At 42.5% G+C, this 24,244-nt stretch overlaps 1 protein-coding gene across 2 annotated transcripts in view; it reads right to left on the bottom strand.

Annotated features, from left to right (window-relative positions):
• TECRL (trans-2,3-enoyl-CoA reductase like) overlaps positions 1–24,244 on the bottom strand; it is a 1,221,034-nt gene that overhangs the window by 778,550 nt on the left and 418,240 nt on the right. For both annotated transcript variants that reach the window (XM_069626096.1, XM_069626097.1), the window contains one exon: positions 22,813–22,922. In XM_069626096.1, coding sequence (XP_069482197.1) covers positions 22,813–22,922 — 110 coding nt within the window. The remainder of the gene's footprint in view (positions 1–22,812; positions 22,923–24,244) is intronic.

Below are 24,244 nucleotides of genomic sequence, written 5' to 3'. Positions count from 1 at the left end.
ACATGCATAAAGCTTCTGCTAGAAACGATCTATGCCAGTAATGGCCAATGTAAATCATTGCATAACCCTGGGGCCACTACCTATCTATACCAGCAATGGTCACTGTAATTCCCTTGCATGAGGCTGCAACCACAAGCTATCTATGCCAACAATGGTCACTGCGTCTCCTTTGCATTAGGTTGTGACCATAGCCTTTCAATGCCAGTAGTGGTCTCTGCAAATTCCCTTGCATCGGCTGTGACCACAACCTATCTATGTCACTAGAGGTCATGGTAAATCACTTGCATGAATCTACAATAACAACCTATTGATGCCAATAATAGTCACTGAAAATCCCTTTCATGATCCTGAGGCCACAACCAATCTATGCCAGAAAAGGTCACTGTAAATCACTTGCATGAGCTTGAGGCCTTAACTTATCTATGCTAGTAACGGCCGCTGTAACATGAAAATAAAACAGAAATCAAATTGTTCTGCTCCCATATCCCCCACCCTACAAACACATACATGCATGCTCACGCTCATACCCGGACACCTACACACTCAGTGAGACACATACACACAGATAGACACACACACAAACTGATGATAACATGCAAATACATACACAGAGTGCTACATACACACTCAACTAGTCTAACACACACACACACACACCACACAAACAAACTGCATGCCTTACATTGAAACACCAGCATACAAACATTAGACAGAACACACTAACCCCAGTTCTTCTGTCTTCTGGCAGAGGCAGACACCACGGCATGCTCAAGCACTGGGCAGGAATGAATCCTGATGTGCAGCCTGCAGTGCACCCCAGAAGGATTAGAATACTTGGGGCTTGCCTTGCCACTGAGCAAAATTGTTGCTAAGCAACCCGTGGGATCCATGCCACACTGTGCACACATTTGTGGGCTCAATAAAAAAAAACTAAATTTGAAAAATCTGGGCTGGTGCTCAGCGCACCAGTCCTGAGAGAGGCAAATATATGTAAACCTGGCACAGACAAGGAACCTGGCGGAGAGAATGCCCCTCGTTCACTCTTATGGCTCTGCCACTGTGTAAAGAAATGGAAAGGCAAAAAATGAAAGACAAACGAAGTGCCTGGTATACAGAGCTAAGAGTAGGGGACAGAGGTATGACATAAACAGAGGACCCTTGTTGGGACTCCATTACTAGCAGGCTCTGAACTTATTTTGAAACCTGCACTCATTATTGAGTGCCACCAGGAATGTGTTTTTCATTCTCAGACCATGTTACTTTGAGTTGTCAAAACTCACATTTTCTTTTTTATTTCTTAATATGATTTACTCTAATTCTTTCTATGCAGGGTGGGGGCCATGCTCAAAATAAAGTATGCACATAAAAGTGTTACAGATATTGCAAGAGAAGTAAAAATGTGCACATTTACAATACAAACACAACCGTTTCTTATTATATATCATTATAAGTATTTACAAATTATTTATAAAATGACTGTGTGGGGGGTTAGTAAGTGAAGACATTTTTTTTCAAAGAAGAGATAAAAAAGATTTACATCATTTAAAAGGAACTGTCTGGGCCACTAAATACAATTTACTAATTGAAGGGGTGATGTATTAAAAGGATCATACTTGTACAAACAATATACAAAATCCCCAAATAATCATTCTGGGTCTCTTTATCAGGCCTCATACAGATGTTTCACAATATCATCCTTGCTAAAACTACATCATTGACAAATATCAAAGGATATGGTACAGGAAAAACATCTGTCCCACTTCAGAGTCGCCAAAAAGACCTCCATTAGGACATATACAAGTATTTCAGAAGTCAATACATGTTTCACCACTTTACTGTTGTAGCTGTTCATTTTGAAATGGTAACCTGTTGTCACATTTCTACTGCATACACACTGGGCTTCCAATCACAAAATAATGTCTTAAATGAAATGCAGGAGTCTAGTTATGGATGATTAGAGGTGTGAGCCCGGAGGAATTGGGTGGTCTTTAAGTCAACTTTTCACCTGGGGAGTACAATGACATACTATAACTGAACTCTTAATTTCAGCAAAAATTATAATATATCTTAATAGAATTGTAAAACTATCTGTTGTCTGTATCAAAAATCTAAGGTATCCCAAATAGGGTGTATTTTATATATCAGCAGCCCTGCACTGTACAGGTTTCAGTGCTATTTTTACACAAACACACCCATTCAAAGTGAACATATCAGTTTAGAGCCAGAGGCAAATTGACCTTGAATATGGAAACGGCCTTCTGTGCTGGATTCAAATCTCTCCTCCAGTGCTCTATGTTTAAAAAACATATTTTGAATTCAAACGGTCATGGTCCGAAATGGCCTGAAATTAAAAGACTCTGGTTGAAATGAGTGATTTTAAATAGAATAAATGAGTTGTGCAAACAATTTTAAAAAAGGCCACTGGTCCAACTTTGAATAAAGAGAGATGCCTTGAGTACTGTTGTCCAATCTCTCGGCCAGAGTGCTACTTTTGTAATTGTATATTTATTATTTTATTTGCTTCCAAAAATCATATATTGATCTCTGGGTACAAAAACACTGGACTAGGGCTACATTTTTTTATTTTCATGTTCACTTTTTTTTTCAAGCCTGGGTTCCATATGATGTGTGATTGGTCAGAGTGAAGTCCTGTTATGAATACAATTGGCCAGGTGGTGGTGTGTTCTTCAGATGCTATTGTAATGCTGACTGAGAGGCCCCATTATATAGAATCATGAGTTGACCTCCTGAAAAGTCTAAGATAATGCATCGAGGTTGACTGGTTTCGGTCATCTTTCGAGGTATGGTTTTGTACCTTTCAGATTAGTAATTCCTGCCTATGTGGGAAGCAAAGTTAACCTAGTTGCTGTAGTACTAAGCCGTCATTTTTGTCGTCAACCCTATGCTCAATTAATCTATCAAACTCTAGTCCTTAAAGTGCCTTGTGAGCGACAGCCTCCCACCCCATCAGGTCTCTGATGTACATTTCTAAGAGCCAGTTCTTTCTATTTGCATTAAAGCTTATGACCTACTAAATCCTGCCTTTCTTTTGCTGCACAATGACTACAATTATTTGGACTGAGATAAGAACCTAGTTGAAGGAGCACTTAGGTGTTGAAAGAAAGAAATCCGTTGGTTACTCTTAATTCCCTTTATCCTCATCGATCCCTTGGGTTGTCAATCTGGAAAGATGAATACCCTTCATTTGAGTGACAGACGTAACTTGATGGCCGTGGGCCAACCGTCTTATGCACCGAATTATAGAAATATAAACTGCTATGCTTGACCAACAAGCGGCCATTTTAAACGTAGCAAGAATCGCCATTTTGCTTGTTAACATTGCTCATTGCTTTCTGTCTAAAACTGCTTTGCAGCTTGCAATTCTTGCGAATTCTGCTTACTCTGCTCAACTGTTAACATTGTTGTCTGAATATGAAAGGACAAGGTCGCGGGACTGAAGAGTTAGTTGAAACTCCTCATGAGTAGCCCAGAGAGGAATGCCCACGCTCCCTCTCTGTAGCCTTGGGAGAGAGCTGCAGGGCATTTAATCACTTCACAGCTGCCAGCCAGTCTCGTACGATGGTAGAATATGTTAGAATAAGAACAGCTAAAGGCTTGAATTATGCTCTTCCTACGGCCCCCCTTCGCAAAACCCTTTAGAACGTGTCAGCTCCCAGGACACGAATAGTAACTCATAGATAGCAAAGCTTGGAATGTGGCTCTTCCCCCGTGTGCAGCTTGCTTCCAAGAACAGAACCACCATGTTCTGTTCAACAACTAAAAGATGCCTCCGCACTTTCTAATTGCACATTGTTACTAGAATCGACATCGAAAGTGTCATAATCGTCATACTCGTCGGATATGTCCATCGTCATCCCGAGTTCAAAGGAACTTAATAAAGAGGGGTGTTAAACATGACATTGCTGATTGTATGATATGCATTTTGTATATATGTAACTGATGTACGTAATTCGCTCTCTTGCGTCCCTCGAGGTCTAGGAAACTCACGTCGCGGGGCGTGAGATCAGAATTGGCCAATTGATACTATTTTTGCTTGCAATAAACCCTAGCATTGGGAATTTGAACCTCGTGTCTGGCGCATCTTTTCGTGTATGGTTTCCATAGCAATTGGGACCCCTAGGGGCCCCTTTCAAGATGGCGCCCGAATAGGGACCCTCCCCCACTTGCCCCATCGTATACGTTGTAACGGAGTAAAGGCGGAAGAACAGCGAGGACGGGACGGTCGAGCCGGGATCAAGAAGTGTACGGGGCGCCCTGTAGAACTGAGGAGAGATTCCTTCCGCAGATCTGCACACATCTGATCCCTGATCGACGTACCGGGCCAGAGGGCAAAGGAGGCGAGGGTCCCGAGACGAGGCAGAAGCCAGAGAAGCGCAGACACGACGTTGGGAGAGGTTGCGTTAGGACAGGCGACTTGTTTTATCAGGTGAGTCATTCCCTGATTCAAAGAAAAACCTGATTTTTGGTAGAGTGTTGATTTTACAAATTCAAACGTCCAGGTAAAAGTTAGCTAACCAAAGGGGAAGGTTAAAGAAACATGCCTGGAGTACTGTCCACTTTAGCAGTGCTTTTCAGCTGCGGTAGACAGTCCTTGGAATATGGCCAAAGTGCACCGCCTGGGGGAACGCCGGCTTATGATATGTATGCAAAATATGGTGTGGGTGCGATAATATTTTGTGAAATTTGGTATAGGCAAACTAGAAAGCAACCTGACCATCAGTGGCCGATTAATGGTAGTTTTGAGATTGGGAGGATAGATAACCTAGAAAGGGTGCTAATTAGAAAGAAAGCGCGACCTGCAGCTTTTGAGACTGTCAAAGATTGGAGGAGGGAAGCAATGCTCCGACTTAGGAGTAGAGAGAAGCATGAACGTAGGCACAAAACAAAGCTTGAGGTAGCAGAAGAAAAGGAAGAGGAGGAGTGGACGGCAAGTCTAAGACGGGAAGGGAGACGTGACCAGATGAACATAGAAAGAATATACCCGCAGCGGGAACTACACATAGCAGACGAATTAATGGAACATTTACTAACTAACACGGGTCAAGGCCCAAAACCAGAATCGAAACCAAACATGCCAGCAGTGACTGCGCAGGCCCAACCAGTAGCTCTCATACCCCCTCCCGTAGCCCAAGCACTTCCCCTCAAACAAGCATTAACCCAAGCCCCACCCACAGCGTGAGCACTCCCACAAGTGCAGACCGCGGACACACAATTTCCCAGTGTCCAGGAAGGCCCTTCACAGATGCCACCTGTGTCACTTGTCCCATCCGCGCCTCCCGCTCCAGAGACAGATTCAGCGCCATCCGCCCCTCCCGAAGTTGAAATTGAGACCAGGGAGGCGAGAGGCGGGGCTGAAGGAACAGGATTTGGACGGGTAACTCGAAGCACGATCAGCAAAGAAAGAAAGATTGAATTACGGCAAGAGGCAGAAATGTACATAGAAGGAAATGATGGGACTGCAGCATTGGCCTCATTGTATGGGTACCGAAGAAGCGACGAGAGACAGGTAGTGTTGGAATGCATGGGAGAAAGTTAGGTGGGAGAATGGAAAAAGATACTCAGCGATTTACCGCCACAGCGATTGTTAGATTTGAATAAGTTAGCACGCAGTGAGCAAAGAGATGAGGATGTAAGAAAACATGTGCACAAACTCATTGAAGTAAAACATTAAATGGAAGACAGATATGCTGAGATGTTTGCTACACCTGAATATAGTAGTGAGTATATTAAGAAAGGTAGGAAGGAGGCGTCAAGGTTGTATATGCAAAAATCATGGCCGAGAGTTTTTCCAGGTGGTACAAAGCATTTGCCGGTACCGTGACAAATAGGTGATAAATAAAGATTGCAGGTATGGGTAGGGGAAGCAATGCGATGGATGTCGAACAAAAGAACGTCAGTAAAGGAAGTAAGTGAGATATGTAATGGGTACCCATTGGAGATGAGAAAAGAAGCAATGCGAACGATAGTAGGGGTGTTACTGCAGCAGGTCATTGGATGCAATAGAGGTAGAGGAAATGCACAAGGCAGAGGAAATTTGAATAATATGCATGTGGTGTCATTGGGATTAAATCAATGTGCGTATTGTAAGGAGGAAGGACACTGGCGAGCGCAATGCCCGCACCTACAGAATAGAGGTGGGTTTGGTCAGAGAAGGCCTCATAGAGGACATCGGGGGTCAAACGGCCCAAGCAGAAATAGCATGCAGCAGGGATATACCAATGGAGGTACTCAAACCCAATCCTATGGTCAAAACCAAGCGCAACAGAACCAGGCATTGAACCAAAGTGTTTCGGACCAAAATAAGGGCGGGCAGGGCCAACAGAGAAATGATCAGAGTGGAGGACATCGAGGGGGAAATGGAAATATTTTTGATACACAACCAAACACGTATTATAGCAGTAGCAGTGACTACACATCGGACGATGTGTTATTTTCGCGATAGGACAGCCCACGGCAGGGGCCGGAACCAGTGTCTATTCCCGTGAATCAGAGAGGACCCTACATAGAAATGAGTCGGGAATAAGGAGCACCGTTTCCTTGTAGATACAGGGGCACAGAAGTGCTCGATAGACCACCACTTGGTTCCGGAGATACCACTGTCAGGGCAGAAGAATGTTTCTGTAGGGTTCGCAGGTACACCAGTAATTAACCCCATGTCCAAAGCTGTCCCAATTACAATAGGACCATTTACGGAACAGTGTCCATTTCTTTTGACAGAAAATTGTGGAGAGAACTTGCTAGGATTAAATTTGTTGAGAAAATTGGGGGCAGTCATACATTGTACGGCAGACGGCGTGTTCCTCACGATGTGGCCTCACGATGCACCGGTGACGGAATTTATGTCAAAAGAGTTGCCAGAAGAGCTAAGTAGAGTACCAACCTGTCTGTGGGCAATGCATGATAACGATGTAGGATGCTTGAAAATAGAGCCAGCAAAAATAACTTTGAAAGAAGGTGTCACACTACCACGAATTCGCCAGTATAAAATTTCTGTTGAAGGTGAGAAGGGATTGAAAAGCATTGTTACTGACCTGGTGAGATTGGGGGTGGTTGAGGAAATTGCAGGTAGCACGTGCAACAGCCCGATTCTTCCAGTTTACAAGAAAGGAGGCAATGAGGTACCCTATCGTTTCATAATTGATCTGCGCGCATTAAACAAAGTGGTAGACCCACAATTCCCTTTGGTCCCAGATGTCACAACAATACTGACAATGATACCGGCCACTGCAGAATACTTTAGTGTAGTTGACTTGAAGAACACGTTCTTTAGCATTCCAGTGGATAAAAGCAGTAGATATCTGTTCGCGTTCACTCTAGGAGGTTGATCATTCACATTCACACGCATTCCACAAGGATACACAGAAAGCCCGAGCATTTACAGCAGAGCGCTAAAAGAGCAGCTAGACATGCTAGAATTACCCGAAGGTTGTGTACTCTTGCAGTACATAGATGACTTGTAATTAGCTGCTGACACGAAAGAGATCTGTAAAGAAAGTACCATATTACTATTGACACACCTAGCGACCCATGGTCATAAGGCAAGTTTGAAGAAATTTCAGTATAATCAGAAGGAAGTGTCTTATTTGGGTTACCTACTTTCGAAAGAATGGAGAAGATTAACACCAGAACGCATAGAAAGTATTTCTAGTATGCCTATTCCAAAAACTCAAAAAGGAGTGAGAGCTGTAATAGGCATGGCCTCTTATTGTCAGCAGTGGATCAGTAAGTTTGCGTTGATTGTGAAGCCGATGATAAAGTTGACTAAAAAGGATGCAGAGATGCCTTTACAGTGGGGTGAGGAATGTCAGAAAGCGTTTGAGCAATTGAAAGCTGCATTGTGTGCTGCGCCAGTTTTAGGCACTCCTAACTATAAAAAGATCTTTAGACTATTTGTGAGTGAGAGTGAAGGATGTGCATTGGCGGTTTTGACACAGGAACAAGGTGGAAGAAATAGGCCGTGCGGCTATTTTTCTTGCGCGTTGGACCCTGTAGCGCGCGCACTACCACGATGTTTGCGATCTGTCGCAGCGGCTGCTGCGTCAGTGAAACAAACGGAAGGACCGGTATTGGGGCACACTTTAATTCTTATGGTGCCACATGCTATAGATGTTCTATTAAATAGGACACAGACGCAACACCTCACCTCAGCTAGATTGGCAAGATATGAGCTCATCTTGTTTGCACCCCACATCCAAATTATGAGGTGTAGCGCATTGAATCCTGCAGAATTAATGCCACTGCCCATAGCAGAAATTGGTGACAACGAATCACCACCCCATGATTGTTTAATGGTCACTGAAGAAAAAACAAAGGGAAGAATTGACTTGAGCGATATCCCACAGAAAGAGCCAGATGGGGAGTTATTTTGTGATGGCTCTTGTTTTGAATTACCTGATGGCACATCAACGGCCACATATGCAATTACTACCCTAGAGAGTGTTGTAGAAAGCAGAAGAATCCCCTACAATTCGGCGCAAGCCGCAGAAATAATAGCACTGACCCGAGCCTGTGAACTCTCTGCGAATTTGAACGTGAATATTTATACTGACAGTCAGTACGCCTTTGGCGTGGTTCATAACGTTGGCCGACTTTGGGCTGAGAGGGGTTTCTTGACATCACATGGGGCCAGGATTCAGCATGGCCCTTTGATTGTGCGATTGTTGTCTGCACTCACGTTTTCAAAGTGCCTAGCTATAGTGAAGTGCGAGGCGCATAAGAAAGTAACCTGTAGAGTGGGAGAGGGAAACGCATTTGCAGACAGGATTGCGAAGCAAACAGCCACAGATTTGGGAAATAAAATGATGACAGTATAGACTGAGGAAGTACCTTGTATAATAGAGAATGGAGTTGCCACAGTCAAAGAAATGCAGGCTGAGGCCACGACCGAAAAGATTCAGGGGTGGGCTGAGGGCTCTGCTGAGTTAGATTTGGAAGGATGTTGGGTGGACAAGGAAACAAAGAACTGGATGTTGCCAAATTGTTACGTGACTGCAATGGTTATAATGGTGCATAGCCCTACCCACATTTGCGCGAAGAAGATGGTACAGCATTTATCCACAGTATGGAAAAACGAGCACATAAAAAAGAATGCAGAAAGACTAGTGCAGAATTGTATTATGTGCCTGTAACACAATGTAGGGAAGGGAACCGTGACTCCAGCAGGTAGTTTCGGCCCACCCTCTATGCCATTTGAGGTGGTCCATTTTGATTTCATAGAAATGGAAAGGTGCCAGAACTACAAATATGTGTTAGTGGTGATTTGTGCATTCAGCAAGTGGGTGGAGGCATATCCTTTAAAAGACTGTACTGCCATGTCAACAGCAAAAGTAATGTTAAAGGAGTATTTCTCCCGGTTTGGGTTGCCCCGTGTCCTGTGGTCAGACAACGGCACCCACTTTGTGGGCGCAGTAGTGCTACAGATCTGTGCAGGTATGCAGATAGAGAAGAGATTCCACAGTTCCAGGCATCCCAGTTCTGCCGGGCTTGTGGAGAGACATAACGGAATCTTGAAGTCAAAGATAGCAAAAATCTGCGCTGGGAGCAAGTTGAGTTGGGTGGATGCATTACCCCTAGCGCTGTTGTGCATGCGCACGTCTGTGCAGGCTAAGAATAGGCTCTCCCCCTATGAGAATATAATGGGGAGACCAGCAAATGTATGGTGCGCACCGCAGCCCAAAAGATTATGTGAGGTCGAGCATCCTATGTTAAGCACGTACTGTGGACTTTTAATACAGAAGTTGCATTTGATTCATCAGCAGGTGCAGGAGGCGTTACCAGTGCGATATACCGGACCGGGGCACTCGCTGGAGCCTGGAAGTTGGGTTTTAATAAAATTCTTTGAATGGAAGACAGCATTAGCACCCAGGTGGCGCGGCCCTTACCAAGTACCTTTGGCGATGCAAACGGCCATCCGAGTAGACGGACGGAAAGCATGGATCCATGCAACACATGCAAAAAGATTTCCAGGACTGCTGACAACTTCCGACGACCAGAGAAAGGAAACGGTCTCGGAAACGAAAGAAACTGTTGCCAGTCCATTGCCACAGCATCAGCCTGAGCGAGAAGTGAAAGTTGAAACAAAGCGCAAGCGAGAAGTGAAACTCGAAACAGAGCCTGAGGAGGCTGCCAGTAAGGGGAAAGGGCGAAAAGTGCCCCAACGTTGCTCAACTGAAACATCACTGCCGAGCGACACAAACCCTGCATTGCAAACACGAGCAGAAACAACGCATGTACCCCTTTGGCGCCCACCAGATTCTGCAAATGCACCAAAGTCAAAGAAAGAAACTACATCATTGCCACGGCGCTCATCGTTACCCATCATTGTGCCACAGGCTGACACTGAGCCTGATACTGGAAATGCAACGGCACTATTCACGGATCATACAATACCAGGAGTGAATCGGTATAATTTGCGGCCTCGACAGGCAAAGTGATCTGCAGATCTTTGGTGCTTTTCTTTTGCCTTTGGTTCCACTCACGGACGAAGTAGGAGGCAGGGGCGTAGAGGAGAGAAGTGTGACAATTGTGCAAGTCGGACAATTCAAGACTCACGGCTCCTCGGTGCGCTTATAAAAGTACATGTGTCAGGAGCCAGAGCAGGACAAGCTGGACGCACATAAGTACTAAGGCTGATAGAGTACATGTGTCCTAAGCCAGAGCGGGACAAGCTGGATGCACATAGTACTCTATCAATAAAGAACTGTTCAGAAATCGTCTGAGCAGTGGGAGAGAGAACAACTAATCTTGCTCGGAGTGGATAAGTGATCTAGGCTGTGAAAAGGCTGGCAGAATTGAACTGTGACATTTTTTTCGTTGAACTTTTCTGGCATCATAAACGAGAGACATTTGCGACGAACTTTGCCAGCAAGAAGAAGGACGATGAAGAACAAGTCAAGACCGGTTTCAGCCTCCTCCTGCACCCCTGCTGAAAAGATAATAGATTTAGAGACTGTAAATTTAGGGAAAAAGCATGGTAAAAGGAATAAGGTACTGATTTGGACATTGGTCCTGTGTTTCTTAAGTATGGTAGTACCAACAATAACAGCTATTACACTATGGTTCTTGGAGTACGTGCACCCATTAGAAACACTTTTGCCAAAAGCAGCTACTGAAAGCCCGGTTCATGTAATCACTGGTACTTTGCCCCCAATGGAAGAGAGACATAGAGAAGGATACGGCAACAATACATTGTTGCTCATCATGAACATGACCCAATGCGGTTTTAAAGAGAAAAGATTGCTGGGTTTGTGCCCATTTACTACAGCACGGTGGGAAAGGGATAGGCTGGCATGTACAACCATTGCCATTGATATATTCATGTGAGGTAACATTAAGTGCAACGTTCTTTGGGAAATGGAACAAGAGTAATACGGGTCACTTAGATGAGACCAATATGAATGAATTTGAGGAAGTGATCATGAGACCTGTGGGTTGTTGCATATTCCAGAAAGCTTGTGTGTTTGCACTAGAACCCATGAGAAAGAACACACGAAAGATAACAAGACTAGATAGATTACATAGGCAAAATAGACCAACCCCGCCAGCAGAAAAACATCAGTAATGACATTTCGAATGAGGGATGAATGGAATAAAGATGCTGTGCCCCCTGCCTATACAGCCCCAAAACTGCTCCCCTATGTCTACAGAAAAAGGGTTCCTATAAAGTAGGAACGTTTAGCAACTGCCTGAACACAGTGGTTTTAAAACACGAAATAGAACCTGTGTATGTAGGGGACCCTGTTTACTTTATATGTGGAGAAAAAGCATATCCATGGTTACCTAGGAACTGGGGAGGTACATGCTACCTAGGGTCTACTGTTTCCAGGAGTGTTCCTCTTGGAGACAGCAGAAGTAGCCAGACGAACAAAAGGTAGAACTCAAAGGAGTAGCGAGGATGGAATGATAGCAATGGATATAGCCAAATCATTTATACCATTCTTGTCCCAAATAGAAAATTCTTACAATATAAGAAAACTGTCTGGAATATTACAAAAAACAATAGATTCAACAACGGATATTTTATTGAATATGACATTAGAAGAAAAAGGACTTCAAAACAGGATGGCTCTCGATATAATATTAGTTGATCGTGGGGGAGTTTGCAAACTCGTAACTGCATGCTGTGTGTATATAGATGATTACTCCCCTACGATATTTAAAGCGATCCGGAAATTACATGTCATAAGTTCCACACTCTCTACTGAAGAAGGGGGTTGGGGGATAGGATCCTGGTTTTAGGGATTATTGCGGTCTTGGGGATGGAAGTTAATTTCGATACTAATGATGGTACTTGGGATATGGTTACCAGTCAAATGGTCGAAAACATTTGGTCGACAGACAATTTGGTCGACACCATTTGGTCGAATGCCAAATGGTTGAATTTTTTTTTTTTTTTTTTTTTACCCATTTTTTGGTTTTTTTTGGGGGGGTCCCCCCCCCAACCCCCTTTTTTTTCTTTTTTCTTTTTTTTCCCCACACGAAAACCCACAAAACACATATATATTAAAAAAAAAAAAAATTCGACCATTTGGCATTCGACCAAATGGTGTCGACCAAATTGCAGTCGACCAAATTGCAGTCGACCAGTTGACTGGACACCTTGGGATATTCATAACATGCTGCTGTTGCATACAATGCTTACCAATAGTTTGCACTGAAATAACTGATGGATGTACTAAGGGATGTATGCACATGGTGTCGAGAGGAAAACAAACGCATGGCAGAAATAACAGAGACACGGAGGAAACAAAAACAGTAAAACAATTCATGGCTATAGATATTAATGATGAAGATGGTTCAGACATAGATACCCCAGACTTCTCCTCATTGGAGGAGGATACATTGAATGCATAAGACGTTTGGCATATGGCCAAAAGGAGGGTTTGTCAATCTGGAAAAATGAATACCCTTCATTTGAGTGACAGACGTAACTTGATGGCCGTGGGCCAACCGTCTTATGCACCGAATTATAGAAATATAAACTGCTATGCTTGACCAACAAGTGGCCATTTTAAACGTAGCAAGAATCGCCATTTTGCTTGTTAACCATTGCTCATTGCTTTCTGTCTAAAACTGCTTTGCAGCTTGCAATTCTTGCAAATTCTGCTTACTCTGCTCAACTGTTAACATTGTTGTCTGAATATGAAAGGACAAGGTCGTGGGACTGAAGGGTTTGTTGAAACTCCTCATGAGTAGCCCAGAGAGGAATGCCCACGCTCCCTCTCTGTAGCCTTGGGAGAGAGCTGCAGGGCATTTAATCACTTCACAGCTGCCAACCAGTCTCGTACGATGGTGGATTATGTTAGAATAAGAACAGCTAAAGGCTTCAATTATGCTCTTCCTGCGGCCCCCCTTCGCAAAACCCTTTAGAACGTGTCGGCTCCCAGGACACGAATAGTACCTCATAGATAGCAAAGCTTGGAATGTGGCTCTTCCCCCATGTGCAGCTTGCTTCCAAGAACAGAACCACTGTGTTCTGTTCAACAACTAAAAGATGCCTCCACACTTTCTAATTGCACATTGTTACTAGAATAGACATAGAAAGTGTCATAATCGTCATACTCGTCGGATATGTCCATCGTCATCCCGAGTTCAAAGGAACTTAATAAAGAGGGGTGTTAAACATGACATTGCTGATTGTATGATATGCATTTTGTATATATGTAACTGATGTACGTAATTCGCTCTCTTGCGTCCCTCGAGGTCTAGCAAACTCACGTCGCAGGGCGTGAGATCAGAATTGGCCAATTGATACTATTTTTGCTTGCAATAAACCCTAGCATTGGGAATTTGAACCTCGTGTCTGGCGCATCTTTTCGTGTGTGGTGATTGCCTTGTTTCCATAGCACGAGGGACCCCTAAGGGCCCCTTTCAGGGGGAGCCTTGAGCAAATAATAGCCCTAACAAGTGTTAACAATTTCAGATTAACCAAAATCTCAATGTTATTGCTCAGTTAATAAACACATTTTCTTTATTTTACATATAACACCACAGTATAGAAAATACAAAAAAATCCATACATAAAATCTTACATCAATACAAATTGTATAAAACGGATTAAACAATTCTACACAAAACACACCAATCGTTAGAGAAACATAGTGTGACAAATGTGTTTAGTTGGTCCACGCTATTGGTAATAAGGTCACTGTGACTTGTGAGATAATGATTGATGTATTATGTGTAGAATTGTGTACTCTGTTTTATGCAATTTGTATTGATGTAAGATTGTATGTAAGGATTTTGTATTATTTGCTATACTGCGGTGTTGTGTTTAAAATATTTTCTTTATTAATTGAGCAATATAATTGAGATTTTGTTTTATATGAAATTGTTAACATTGGGACGGCTATTATTTGCTCAAGGCTCACCTAAGGGATAGATGAAGATAATAACAGTGAGACTTCAGACCTTTTTTTTGGTTCATCTAATATATGTATTCTGACTTAGTAGGAAGGTCTACTACCCCTCAGTGGGTTTAATGGATGTGAGATTGGTGTTACTCTTAATGCCCAACATTTCCATCATCTAGTCTGCATCTGCTGTACACAACAACATTGCTGGGGGAGCACACACACAGAGGAGGATAGTTAAGCATCAAGATGAATAAATTCTGTAAGGTGTTCTATAGTGAGTGGTTAGTATCTGCTCCAAACTGAATATGAGAAACAGAATGGGCCTCATTACGAGTGTGCCAGTCCGGTAACAACAGACCTGGCGGGCGTGATGGCACCCACCCACAGACCTTGACGGAAGCACCGGCACTGTTGCGCACAGTGTCCTATAGGACTCAATGGGAATGGGGATTTACGAATGCCGCCTCCTGATTTACCGGACCGCCAGGGCTGTAATGCCCCAGTTATTCCGGCAAGTCAAGTGGCGGTAAATCATCACAAGTCCGGCAGCAGCCTGCTGGTTTTACCGGCACGTCTACCGCCGGACTTCTAATGAGGCCCAATGTCTTCAATCAATGATTCCTTCTAAGAAGATATTGAAGGATGTGTGTCAAAGCTAAAACCTCTGCTGCCTTCAGTTCAGAAGAAAGAGGCCACAAAAGGATACATCCGACTTTCCTATGGTTTTCTCATAAATAATGATTATTTACAGTACTCTGAAGTGGATGATTTTCATTGTCTTTAGGTCCTTTTCAATGATAGAGAAAGAATACAAGCAAAGTGGCTTGTGGAGAAACAGGGCCTTAGATAATGGCAACAATTTGAAACAAAGGGGGCTCCTTCAGCTCAACATGTTCAGTGCATATATAACCTGTGAGTGTATCATCAGGGGCCTCTGTATCTTCTGAAGAGATAAAAGAGCCAACACGTTCTGTACTGGGGAGACTAAAAAAAGCAGCATGGCTTATAATGCAACCTTGAAAGGGGGCATATTTGGGGCAGAATAAAGCTTAGCAGTCACTTAGATGTGTCCCCTCATAGCTAGAATTTTCTGTTAAAAGGAATTGGTCAGATCTTGACAAAGATGAAGAGGTGGGAGATGTAACATCACTACATCTTCTGGCAAGCAATTTCTAGGTAACAGAAATCATTTTTGTTAATAGTTTCCATCTTATGCTTTCATGACAGAAGACAAGTTTAACATCCCAGATAGCTTCATGGTATAATTTAATAATAGTATGGAAGAACTTTGTTGGCAAAAAATGTTCGGCCTTCCTGCAGCTCTGCCCCATGATGAGTTGGGAATTCCGTCTGGGACATCTTAAATCTTCTGGGCAAAGCCATAACTATACCAGAAGATACTCGATCACCCTCTGATTCATTATATGTTTCTCCAAATCTGGCATTGGCTAAGAGAACATTTAGACCTTTAAATCTTTTTGCACTTGACTGTGATAATTTCCTTAATGATATTGAATCCCAGAAAATAATTCTATTGGATAATCCAGCAACTACATATACATTCATTAAGATCATTTAATTGAGTTCAGAATCAGGATTATATTTCAAGATACAGTCTATATAATAACTGGGAAATTGCACAGAGCTTTTGGTACCCTTGCAAAATACCTAACACAATTTCTTGATCCGTCCTTCCACCATGTATTTTTGAGGTTTCAATTGAATCTACTAAGGCATTTGGTCTTACACATAAAGCTGTGAATTGACACCCTATGTGAGTATGTAAGGTCTTGCAACTGTCTGCAGCACCTTCTGATTGATTGTCCTGGGACTTATTCCTTAAGAGTCCTACATTTTAAAATTGTGTAAACACAAACCTAGAACTCATCCTCGCAGAGTAATGAGCATGAATTCGAAAATACTAGTACATTTAACTCTTGTCGTTCTTTTTGCCACACCTGTTTAGTATGTTAATTACCCATGACTTCTTGTATATACCAATGTGAAGATTTGTATTGATAAGTGTTATGCTATTTATTACGTTTCACTGTGTAAAACGTTTTGATAAACTGTAAACACAACTACAGATTTAAGAAAATAGTATTTACATTGTATTTATTCACACATAGGTATTTCCACATGGCCATTTATATCATGGGATTTTTAATAGATGAAGATTGGTTGATCAATGTGTTCTGCTCAACAAATATGACCAGAGTTTGTTCAGCAAGAAATGTACTTTTATAGCATTGTAATGCTAGGCACAAATCATCAGACAACCACAAAAGAGACAGAGGCCAGGGCAAGTTTGAGAAGCTCAGTAATGAAATCTCTTTCTAAGCCCAAATACCAGCTGACAGCTGTAATTTGAACCCCTTTGAGGTGTTTTAGTTTGTAAGATGTGAGGTTAGTGTAGATGGCATTGGCACAGAGAAAGTTGGAATTCAGAGGTCTGACCACATTATAATATGGTTCTGGGAAGGAAAGGGAGCAAGTGTGGCAGTGGTTTGATTTAAAATAGGCTCTATTTTCAACATCTCCAATTTGAGCATTTAAGGTTTGCTAGATGAAATGAACCGGTGAAGGGATCAGTAACCCTGAGTTTTTAAGTTTCTCTGGGTGGCCTCACATTATTATTATTATTATTATTATTAATATTATTATTATTATTATTATTATTATTGTGTTTATTGAGCATGGGCCTAGCTTCAAGAAGGAATGGAGCGCTTTACAGACGTATACAAGAATACAGGTACATAACGGAGTGCCTTACGCAGGTATACAACAGAACAAATGCAGAACAGAGTGCTTTTCACCGGTAACAACAGAACAAATCTACAGCGGGGGTGGGATACAGAGGGATACAGAGGAGGGGTACAGCTGTACGGGGTGTCAGGGAGGAGATTAGCGGGAGGTGTCTAGCAAGTCAGCTGGGATGAGGGGCGATGTGATGGCCTATGTGTTGAAGCAGAGATTCCTTGAAGGGGTGTGTCTTGAGTTCTTTTCTAAATTAAAGGAACGTGGGGGTGTGTCTGATGCTGATGGGGAGGATGTTGCATAGTCTTGAGGCATAGCCAGAGAAGGCTTGTTTTCTGGTCCTTTCCTTTTTACAGTGGTGGATTTCAAGTCTACACGTGTCCTGGCTTTTGGTGGTGCGCTGTCCGCCAGAGATGCAGAATTTCTGTGCAAGGTAGCTGGATGACTTGAGGGCGACTGCCTTATAGATGATGCAGCAAGACCTGAAGGTGATTTGTGCATGCAGTAGGAGCCAGTGAAGGGTGATGGGGGCCGGGGTGATGGGGTCGTATCTGCATAGGCCCTTTATGAGAAGTGCGGCCGCGTGTAGGACACTTCTCAGGGGCACAAGGGAGGATGATGGGAGGCCTTTGAGGAGGCTAACAAGGCTTTATTTTTAGAGACAGTGATTTTCAATGTGCCATCTCTCTGAATATGAGTGATAGTATATGCAAATAACACTGAAAAAGGTTCAGAATTTATTGTAAATGTATATTAAAAGCAGAGAAGACAAGGGGGAGGGCTGTGTGGCCTCATGATCTATTTTCATTATACAGGACTGAAAACAGCAACATTTCACTCTTTATATTTGGTCATTGAGAGAAGAATAAAGCATGAACCCACGCAACATTGGAAAAGAGATCCAATAGTAAAAATGGACACACAGAAAGGCTGTCATCAGCCTGGGCCAGTAGATTGTCCCAGATACCATGCATGCCGATCTCTAAAACCTTCATGATTTACATGTTGAAGGTGTCTTATTTTGCCTAGCATGCCCAGAGCCAGGCATTCCACTCACTCTATAGAATTCATGCTTCAATGATGCATTTAAAAAATGTTCTGTATGTCTCAGCATCAATCACTGCAGTCTAGCAGTCTATGGCAATTTCATCATGGATGTAGCACATATTGAACCTACCTTGTTATGCTTACCTTTCAGGGATCATTCAAATTGAGACAAATTTGAGCTGTACAATAACAATGGTTCTATGTATCTCCTTAAGTACATGCTCACTGTATCAAGACAACGGGTTTATGAAAATGAAGGTTTGTTTGTTTGTTTTTTTATTTATTTATTTATTGTGCACGCTGGACCTGAGGGTATCAGGCGCAGGCGATAAGAATGCGTACAGCTTAGTTACATAGGTTGCAGAACATAATTAAAACAATTTCCTCAAAGTTACAAAGGTTGAGGATCAAAGCAGGTATGGTGGAAATACACGTGTCGACATCAAATCATAGCAAGCATACTAGGAGACTATCATGACTATTGTCTAGCATACTTCAGAGGATGCAAAGATACATACGAACAAAGCAAATATTTGTACAAGAGGAGGAAGTGTAGGAAGGAAATATTACTTGTCTTTCTCGATGAGCCATTTGATTAAGTTCTGCCTGAATTTGGTGAAAGTTTGGTCTGATCTTAGTGTCTGTGGTAGGGAGTTCCACAGTTGTGCTGACCTAACTGGGAAGCTGGAAACTCCAACGGTAGATAATTTGAAACGTGGCACTTGAAGACAATTGGAGTTAACTGTTCTTGAGAGTCTGATTGAGGTTTTTCTGATGAATCATTCTGTTAGGTAGCGAGGGGCTTTCTTGTTTAAGCATTTGTGGATGAGGGAAGCAGTTTTAAGATATATTTTTTCTTGGGTGGATAGCCATTTATGTTTCCTTCTTATTTCGGATACGTGTTCTCTTCTTGGAATACTTAGAGCTGCTCTAAGCACATTATTTTGGAGTACCTGTATTTTATTGATAATGTGTTTATTCGCCCCTATGTATAAGGCATTACAATAATCAAGTTTTGATAAGATGAGGGCTCTAGATTAGATCAGGCAACTGTCAGCGGATAGGAATTGTTTCCCAGCTCGTATTAATTTGCATGTGTATTCTGTGGACAAGGCCAGGGAATTTAACTGTTTGGTGAATGATAGGGTTGAGTCTAAGTAAAAGCCAAAGGTTTTTACTTCTCTCGCGACATTAATAATATTCCCATCAATGATGAAAGACGAGTAGTCATGACTGAGTTTGGTAATGTGAGATGAGCTTCCCAGGATAATGAGCTCTGTTTTGTCATCATTCAGGCACAAGCCGTGATTGCCCATCCATGCCTGAACGATGCTGTAACCTCTGTTCACCAAAGCCAGTGCAGTCTAATGTTTGTTTTTTCAGAAGTGGGAGTCCCCATAATTCTTTTAGATTGCAAGGGATGGTGCCACTGGTGAAGGAGGCATTGATGAGTTTGGTGATGAAGGGAGCTAGATCTCTGGTAGCGTCCTTGATCAGTTGAGCTGGGCATAGATCTCCTTCCTTTGCAGTTTGATGGCTTGAGAGCAAGAATCTTTTTCTCAACCTCAATAATTGAGACTATGGAGGTATTTTATTGGGGGGAGTCTGAGCAGTTAGTAAGGCTTTCTTTTGAGCGATTTTGTTTTGGAGGTTGGTGACTTTGTTGACTAATGCATGCTGGATGTCCGAGCACCATGTTTTAGCTTTGATAGAATCATCCTGTGCTATGATGGGAGTTTCTAGTTCTCTTAGAATGGTGAAGAGCTCCTTCATGCTAGAGTTGGCTTGTGATTCTGTCAGTATAAGTTTCTTGTTTGGCCATAAGGATATCCTTTTTGTATTGAGTTGAGATATTAATTAGATTAGTTTTATTTTCTGCCGTGGGATTTAGTTTCCAAGTAGTTTCACATCTTCTTTTCTCTAATCTTAGTTTTTTTAGGTGAGGTGCAAACCAGGAGTTGAGATGATTTTTAGGTTTGCTATTCCTGAGTTTTAGAGGGGCGATACTATCGAGAGCAATAGTCATAGCGTTATTATATTTTTCTACTAATAGACTTGGGTCTGAATAGTCTGGTAGACAATTAAGATTGGGTAAGATATAGGGTAGGAGGTTGTCTACTGTAATCTTTTTCTTGTTTCTAGTTAATGTGGGGGGGACGGGTGGGGGTGTTTGTACGGTGGGTCTTTTAGTATCTAGAGTAAAGGATATAAGGTGGTGGTCAGTCCAGATTTGTGGAGAGATGGAGGAGATGGCTACGTTACAATTGTGGTTGGCTACCCAGTCGAGAGTTCTCCCTTTAGTATGCGTAGGTAGGTTCACTCTCTGTGTGAAGCCAAGTTCAGTCAGGATATTAGCTACAGAAGTAGCCTGTTGGTCATTGATATCATCAAATCCTAGGTTAAAGTCTCCTAGCAGTAAGGTTTGTGAGGTATTTTTTAGATTCTCTGAGATGATGGTGTAAATGTCGTCCTTAAAGGTGCTGATAGGGCCTGGTGGTCTATATAGGAGATGAATGTTTAGCGTTTGGGAATTGGCAGTGGGTAATTTGATAGATAGTGACTCACAGGATTTAAGATTAGGCGTGGAGGTTATTCTCATAGTTAGATTAGTTTTAGCAATGATCGCTATTCTTCCGCCGCGTGGTTCTGGTCTGTCCGATCTAAGGATGGTATAGTTGTCGGGTACTGCTAGGGTCAGTGCAGGGCCTGCTGCTTCATGTAGCCAGGATTCAGTGATAGCAATGAAGTCGTAGTCATCTGCTAAGATAACCTCTGGTATTTCTGTTGCGTGGGCAACTAGGGACCTAGCATTTATTAGAGCACCTTTAAGGTCTGGTCCTGACTGTGGTAGTTGGAGTGAGTTGAGGGGGGCATGTGAGTTAGTAGTGGTCTTACTTCTTTTAGAATGATTCTTGGAATTAGGTAGCAGGGTGGTCTTCATTAGGTGATGTCATTTAGGACGAATATGGTCTAGATTGATACCGTATCTGATGAGGGTTTCAAATATTTTAGGCAATCGTGCACGGAGTCTAAGGTTTATCTGTGCTGTGTTGCAAGGGGTTTTTATAATACGCACCTCCGTAGGTGTACCTGCATTATCTAAGGGCAGTTTAGAAGACATGGTGATATTGGCGACAGAAGTGTTTACTGTATTAGTGGACCATGCCATAATAAGTAGTACTATTAAGTTAATTAATATGCCCAAGTAGGCTCGTGTCGACAAGGTGAGGTACATAATGTATTAAGGTCAATTGGGCAATATGGCAGGAGGGCAGATCAGACAATAAGGTATTGACCGTACAATAGCATGAAAATCATGGAACAGTGGTATTGAGCATTGGGCAGCATGTTTAAGTATGCACCAATAGAGGCTGGAGGTCCGGAATAACAGGTTGGCTAAAATACAGCAGACAACAGTGTAATGAATAGGCATCAGAGCAAAGCACGATAGGATATACTCATATTGGCAACAGTTATGCACATGGAGGAGGTGAATAATAAAGGCATCCAATTGTTATATCAATGCGCATGTGAAGCTGGCTGGCAATATCGAATGACAAGACTTCAGACAGCAGTACAGATGGACTCGTGGACAAACAGGTGAGTAGGTTTAGGACCGAGAGAGCAACACCTACAACAACAAAGGCAATAGTGGGAGGCAGGGTAGTGCTGGATGTCATAAAGCCTAGAGATCTGCTACTGCAAGTGCAGGGCACAAAGCCATGTTACGCACTCAGTGGTACAAGTTTATTTAGACAACGCTATGAAGGCGAGGCATGGGGGGCGTGTGCAGCACTAATGTGTAACGTAAGTTCAGTATGATGGGTTCAAAACAGTGTGCTATTGTATACTCACAGCGTTTTGGGCAGTGGTACTGGCCTACGAATCGAGCTACCGAGTTGGTTGTGAATTCAGAAAACGTAAGTCAGGCAAAGTATATTGTGGGGAATGGGCGCAGTGGTAGCCAGTTACTGTGATTGCTCGTGGTAATCGATCATAGTTCAGTTGGAGACTGGAGAGGGCACAGTGCAGCAAACAGGAGGCAAAGCAGGGCCTTAGCCTAGGCCTTTGCCACAGGATGGCTGCTGCCTTTCGGTCGCGCCGATTGGCTAATAATCCAGTGGTAGCCTAGCAACTAAGAAGCACAACAGCCTCAGTTTAATGCCGTGTTGCGCCGGCCATGTTGGAATGGGCTAAGGCTCGGCAGCAACGTGGCGTACTGGGCATCAGAGGGTAATTCCAGCACATCTCACCATATGAGGTAGGTGCTGGGGTGAATGTGGGACGGGCAGCGATGCTGATTTGATGACTCTCCGATCCTGTAGCAGAGTCTGTATGAAGAAGATGTGCGCTTGTGCAGCAGTAGGAGAGGAGGGCTCCAGCCCACTCCGGCGCTGGTGCTGGCAGTTCTGCTGATACTGGAGACAAAACAGGGCCTTAGCCTAGGCCTTTGCCATGGGACGGCTGCCGCCTTATGGTCTCAGCGATTGGCTAATTTAATATCAAACCTTAGCCCCACCCATTTCTTTTGCTGGTTTCGTGTTTCTGCAGTTGTGTTTCTGGCACATTTGAAAGTACAAAGGTAGCAGAGCAAAATACATATTGAAAGGTATGTAATAGATGCTGTACTCACTGTTGTCCAGCTGACCTGCTGACCCAGGTCAGTAAAATAAAGCGTTACAATAGAAGAGACAGCCAGGTCCTGAATGACAATGGTGTCCCTTAGAAACGGTCCTTCAATACCTACAGAAAAATAAGAACATGCCAATAATTCGTAAATGTATAATTCCTTAGTGTCAACTATGTCTGCTTTAACATATATATATATATATATCAGTAAAAAAACGTTGTTAAAGGGACGTTATGGTTAAGTTGCGCTACTAAAACCTATGATATTCAGTAAAAAAACTTTGTTAAAGGGACGTTATGGTTCCAAGTAAAACCGAAAAACCCTTGAAATTCCCCAATTGTGGTAAGCTAAGCAACCATAACTCACGCCACCACTGTGCACTGCTAAGACTAACACCCAGGACATCAAAGATGACATCACATGTCTAGCTCCCTCTTTTTTGTTCACTGACATATCTAAGCCAGATGGTTTTCTTCACTGTCAGTCAGGAATGAAAGAAGTAAAAAGTACTATATTTGTAGTCCCTTCTCATATGTTCTTACAATACTTTCCTTAGGGTACACTTACATCATATGATACATATACATAGGAGAAGAAGGAATCCTGAAACACAAGAATCTTTTCTGTGCATGAAGTTAATTAGTTCGGTTATGAACACTTTCTGGTAATACTGTAGTTTTTTTGCTTACTTTACGTTCCCTGTATATGCTTCTATTTGTATGCATTGTGGTCTCTTTATGTTTTGTGTGTAATAGTACAATTATGCAGTAAGGGAAGCATTCGTAGATACTTATGTTTCACAGTATGCAAAATTCTGTAATGGAAGCATTTATCAATGTAGTATCCAACATGGGAAGATTTCGAATATTGCACCTCGATAGCGCATTCTGCAGGCAATGCCTATATTTCTTCATGAGTGCGTTCATGTACTGAAAGATCTCAGTAATGCAATGGAATTTTTTTGCAACGCATTGCTTAATGAACTATTTGGCATATGATAGTTCTTCAATGATCTCTGATACTTTTCTGCCAGTATTATAATGACAATCCCTTGTGGAGGCTCTGCATGAAAACTAAATGCAAATGTGATGTCCAATTTTATGTTGTTTGTTAGAATATGACACTTCTCCTGATGAAAGATCTATGAATAACTATAAGAACTGAAACATGTCGAGTTTTGCCATCTAGCATTGACACTAGAATGATGATCTAACAACCCTAATTAAGGTCCCGTGACTAGTGTGCGACAGCTACAGCTTCCCACACTTATCACTGAACCATACTTCTGTCATTGTGACGGAAGCCATTAACTTCTCTGGCATTAATTAAAGTGTCACAACAATGTTGTTTGTTTTTTAAACAATACACGATTGTTTTACGCAAAGTGAATGGGATTCTCCTATCGCTCTTTTAAGTTATTATGTGTTTTTTCATT

The sequence above is a fragment of the Ambystoma mexicanum genome, chromosome 6p, assembly GCF_040938575.1.
Source record: "Ambystoma mexicanum isolate Mex_15411 chromosome 6p, UKY_AmexF1_1, whole genome shotgun sequence".
In the NCBI taxonomy this organism is placed as follows: domain Eukaryota; kingdom Metazoa; phylum Chordata; class Amphibia; order Caudata; family Ambystomatidae; genus Ambystoma; species Ambystoma mexicanum.
The sequence above is the reverse complement of the archived record's forward strand: the minus strand, read 5'-3'. Positions and strand labels throughout refer to the sequence as shown.